Genomic DNA, 5426 nt, shown 5'->3' on the forward strand with positions numbered 1-5426 from the left:
CAAATTAGGCTCCGCTGAGTCACTCTCAGTATTCTTTCAACGGCTCTGATATGAGAGCCAAGCTTTTGAGGAGCACTTAATCACTGAGCCACCAAGACTCCTGGAATGCACCCACCATCTATTAAATGCTGACTATATATCAAGCACCTGCCTAGTATTTTATGTTCTTCAACTTCATCCTTCCTAAAGCCCTCTGAAACCAGCTGACGGGGCTGAAGAGGCTAATTTGCCGAGCCCACACAGACTGAGACGTCAGAAGGAAGTCCTCCTCCCCCTAGCTCAAGAGTTAAATACAAGTTTCCCCCAAAGTAGAAAACAAGCACCTCACCAAAAAGCACATCTAAAAAGATGTTCTAAGAAAATAATGAATTACTTTAAAGCTTAAACAAATAAATAAAAACGTGTTCAGTATCTGAGAACTGAATCAATGATAAACCACTGCTGTGCGCTCCATACACTTGCTCACTGCCATCCAGCCAGTTCGGCACTCACAGCAGCGCTACAGGGCGCAGACTGCCCCTCTACGCCTCCCCACCCCACTCCACCCGCACTCCTGCTGGTTTCAAACTACTGACCTGCCGATTATGGGCCTAAAGTGAAACCACTACTCCACCAGGGCTCCTTGAGTAAGCCAAAATGGCTTAAAGCAAAGAACAATTACTATTAATTTGTATAGAAAAAAATTTTGAGCATTCCCAGACCCTAAAAAAAAATAGCCTCCCAAATTCTATCAAACAACATATAAAACCTAAAATAACACTAACTTTAGTGCTCACGGGCACAGTTCAGAGGCACAATAGCTTGATGCCAAGGTGCTGAGCACAGTGCCCCGGGAAGGTATGGGCCATTGCCCACAGCAGCTCTCTCTTTAATGGTGCACTGAATTCAGGTATAGCTATTAGTCTTTTTTGTGAAAGTGAACATCCTCTTCAGATTTCTTTTGGTTAGTGAAAACAGGTACTAACATAGGTCTCTGGTAAAAGCAGAGGCATATACACAGAACTTTTGAAACACAGGAGACACGATATATTAAGGCATCCTTGTGGTGCTGTTCAGTAGGCACTGGACTGCTGAAGAAAGGATAGAGGTTCAAGGCCACCAATCATTCTGCAGGAGAAAGAGGCTATCTGCCTCCGTAACGACTGACAGTCTTGGAAAGCCTAGGTGGGGGGCACTATGAGTCGAAATGAACTTGATGGCAGTGTGTAGTGGACATCTGTATACTAATCACTGTTCAATTTAATTCCAAATATTTTTTCTCCTTTATTATGATCTTAAAAAGGCACAAGCATAAACCTCCACAGACAAAAGAAAGAGTCTCAACCTAAATGTCATAAAAATATTAGCTGGAAAAAAAATCACAGATCCAAGTATAAAAGTGAAAATTATAAAGCTTCTAAAACAAAAGCTAAGCAAAAGTCTTTGTGACTTGGTGTTTAGGCAAAGAATTTGTAGACGTGATACCAAAATGCCCATAAAAGAAAGAATTTATATACTGGACTTCATCCATATTAAAAAGGTTTGCTCTGCAAAAGGCACTGATAAGAGAATAAGAAGAGAAGCTACACACCGGGAGAAAATATTCACAAATCACAAGGATCTGCAATTCGAGAAGAACCTGTATGCAGAATGAATAACACCGTCTCAAACCTCAGCACCAAGAAACAACACAACTTTAAATGGGCAGAAGATCTAAACAAATAACTCACCGAAGACAACATACGAACGGCAAAGAAGCACATGTAGTAATGTTCGGTATCACGAGCCAGTAAAGGGCTGTGCCTAAGACCATGATAGAATGTTCCAACACATCTATCAGAATGGTTGAAATTTTCTAAATTGTAAGTAAATGCTGATGAGGAAGCCATTATGCCAAAGTTTCACAAAACCAAAATATTTACAGCCATTAAGTCAATTCTAACAGTTCATCAGTTCCTTATAAAGTTATACAAAAATCTATCATATGTCTCAGCAATCCCACTTATAGGCTTAAAGAACGTTAAATAAATTATTTCACATCCAAAGGAATGAAACATGTGCCCACCAAAACTGTACACAAATGTTTATAGCAGTTGTATTCATAATCAATAAAAACTAGAAAGTGCATTATCCAAATGAATAAGCAAGCCATGGCACCTCCCTACCATGGAACACTACTCAGCAATGAAAGAAAAAAGAAAAAGCAGCAATGACTAAAACCCATGACTGTCTGGAAGTCACTGTGCGGAAGGGGACGATGCTCACAGGCTACACACTGTATGACGTCACATACGTGACAATCGCAAGAACTCAAAACTGCAGGGGCGGAAAGCAGACTACTGGTTGCCAGGTGTCAGGAGTTTTCAAGCTTGCATTCTCATCTGGACTCTCGGATTATTCTATGTGCAAACTTGTGTTTCAGTTATCAGCCCTAAATGAGTCATGACTCCCCAAAGGCAAAAGACTACAGGTAATGGTATATCAACACTGCCACCCAAAAGTCACACAACAGCGGGCATACAAAATGATCGTTTGTGTCTTAAAATGTTAAAAGGCTATTAGGGTGGGGGGGGGCAGGGATAAAAGGGAGCTGATACCAAAGACCGGAAGAAGAAAGATGCTTTGAAAACGATGGTGGCAACAATTGTACACGCATGCTTGATCTAAATGAACTATAAATTACTATAATATCTTTAAAAATTGTTACATATGTAGAACTCCCAGTAAAATGGGAAAAAAATTTAAGGCTATTTCTGTAAGATTATAAAGATGTGCTCATATTTCCATATTTTTTTTTGTTCAAAACAGAAAATGAAACAATCAGAAATGGTAACTTTTTGGTGGGGATAGAGGTTTATATCTTTCGTTGACTGAATTATGAACCATTTTTATAGTCTTCTATATATTTGACTTTTTAATTATTAGCTTTTTGCTGCTTACCATAGAGCACTTCTCCAGTACTTCCTCCTGGAACTTGAGGAATCGTTCCTGAACCTCAACTTCATTGAGGAAAAAAGCCAGGAAGTGAGTGAAGGGTTGCTTCCTTCTAAACGTATGCAAAAGAACATCAATCCGAGTCCTCGCGGAAATCACGCCACTGCGATGCTGGCCAGTGATTACTGTAAGCAAAGGAAAAGGTGTTAGCACGCCCAAAGACCACCAAGTCCTTGTGAACTTCTGACCTTGCCATCCCTAAGGAGCTAAAACACTCGTGTCTATGTACGTAACTGTGAACTTGGGATAGTGTCCAGGATAAGAAAGCTACTAATGTTTTGAATCTAAACAAAATAAACTTGAAAAACACAATCTCCTTAAGATTAACTAATGAATAAAAAAAAAAAAAGAACTTGAAAATCACAAAGCAAATCTTTAAAAATTCCTGGTAGGATTGTGAAATGAGCAACCAACTTCTGTGTTAAGTGATTTTATTTCCTAAAAATAGTTCAACATAGAATTACCATACAACCCCAAAATTTTGTTCTGTGCCATTGAGGCCGCTCCAACTCACAGCAACCCGAAGCACAATAAAACGCACCACCATCCTCACAATAGTTCCTAGGCCTGAGCCCCTTGTGGCAGCCACTGCGTCAGCCCATCTCTTTGAGGGCCTTTCTCGTTTTTGCGGCCCCTCCACTTTACCGAGCATTAGGTCCTTCCCCAAGGACTGGTCTCTCCTGACATGTCCAAAGTTGTTGTGATTAGGGCCCATGCAGTCCGTTTCTGTTTGTAGTGAGCCCTTGTGCAACACAAGACACTACCCAGAGCTGTCCCATCCTCACCACCACTCTACCTGAAGTCACTGCTGCAGCTAATGTTCTTTGCCAACACCCTAATTCAAAAGCATCAATTCTTTTGTCAGTCTTCCTTAGTCTTTGTCCAACTTTCACAAGCATGTGAGGTAACTGCATGTAGCACAGCTTAGGTCAGAAAATTACATCTTTGCTTTTTAACACTTAAAAAGATCCTTTGCAGCAGATATACCCAATAGAAAGTTGTTTGATTTCTTGATTTCTGCTACCATGAGCCCTAATTATAGATGCAAGTAAAAGAAAACCCTTGACAATTTCAATGTTTTGTTGATCATGATGTAGTCTATCTGCCGAGTTGTAAAGATTTCTGCTTTCTTGACATTGTGGTGTAATCCGCACTAGAAGCTGTACTCGGGATCTTTAGCCGTGGTGCTTCATAGCAAGGGAGGCCGTGTCATCTACCTATTAGAGATTGTAGTATGCGTCTTCCTCCAAGTCTGATGCCACATTCTTCTATGCCAGCTTCTCAGATGATCTGTTCAGCACACAGATTGAACAAGTATAGTGAAAGGCTACAACCCAGATGCACACTCTTCCTGATTTGAAGCCACTTGGTCTACATATGGCTTCTACATGAACACAATTAAATGTGAAAGAACTCTCATTCTAGGCAGTATTTTACATAGTTTGTTATGAGCAACACAAACACCTTTATATAGTCAACAAAATATAGGTGAACATCAATTATTCTCTGCTTTCAGCCAAGATCCATCCAACACTGACAATGATATTCTTTGTTCCCTGTCTCCTGAAACTGGCTTGAATTTCTGGAGGTTCCCTGTTAGCGTATTGCTGCAACCTTTTTTTCTTTTTAACTTTTTTTTTTCTTTTAGTGTTAGGGTTAAAGTTGGGGTTCGGGTTAGGCTTAGGCTTAGTTTTAGGGTTAGGTGTTAAGTAATAACACATGTGTTAAGGATTAAGGGTTAAGTGTTAAGGGGTAGGGTTAGAGTTTGCATTAAGGTTAGGTGTTAAGTGATAACACATAAATTAAAGATTAAGGGTTAAAGGTTAGGGTCAAGGTTAAGGTTAGGGTTAACACATGTCTTAAGGATTAAGGGTTAAGGGTTAGGGTTAGGGTTAGATGTTAAGTGAGAACACACATTAAGGATTAAGGATTAAAGGTTAGGGTTAGAGTTAGGGGTAGGTTTTAAGCAATAACACGCGTTAAGGATTAAGGGTTAAGGGTGAGGGTTAGGTGCTAAGTGATAACACGTGGTAAGGGTTAAGGGTTAGGCTAAGGTTAAAGTTAGTGTTAGGGTTATCTTTTTAACATTTTATTAGGAGCTCTTACAGATATGATTACATTCCATAGTACCATTAGATCAGCGGTTCCCAACCTGGGGGTCAAATGACCCTTTCACAGGGGTCAGCTCAGACCATGGGAAAACACATATTTCCGATGGCCTTAGGAACCGGTCGTTGGCTTTTTACACATACTGTCGCAAAATTTAGCAATGTAGTTTACTGTTGTTATAGTAAGACTGTTACCCATGCTACATGACAAAATTTCATTTATTTGTAATTAGAAATAAATATTTCACAATATATAATTACAAATTGTTTTGTGATTAATCACTATGCTTTAATTATGTTCAATTTGTAACAATGAAAATACATCCTGCATATCAGATTTTACAT

At 39.6% G+C, this 5426-nt stretch overlaps 1 protein-coding gene across 1 annotated transcript in view; it reads right to left on the reverse strand.

The window, feature by feature from the left end:
• The window catches only part of ASCC1 (activating signal cointegrator 1 complex subunit 1), a 149698-nt gene that overhangs the window by 130560 nt on the left and 13712 nt on the right, over positions 1-5426 (reverse strand). The window contains exon 5 of the mRNA XM_030885948.2: positions 2920-3098. Within this exon, the coding sequence (XP_030741808.2) occupies positions 2920-3098 (179 nt within the window). The remainder of the gene's footprint in view (positions 1-2919; positions 3099-5426) is intronic.

The sequence above is a fragment of the Echinops telfairi genome, unplaced genomic scaffold, assembly GCF_000313985.2.
Source record: "Echinops telfairi isolate 266 unplaced genomic scaffold, ASM31398v2 ScPeMD7_70;HRSCAF=299, whole genome shotgun sequence".
In the NCBI taxonomy this organism is placed as follows: Eukaryota; Metazoa; Chordata; class Mammalia; order Afrosoricida; family Tenrecidae; genus Echinops; species Echinops telfairi.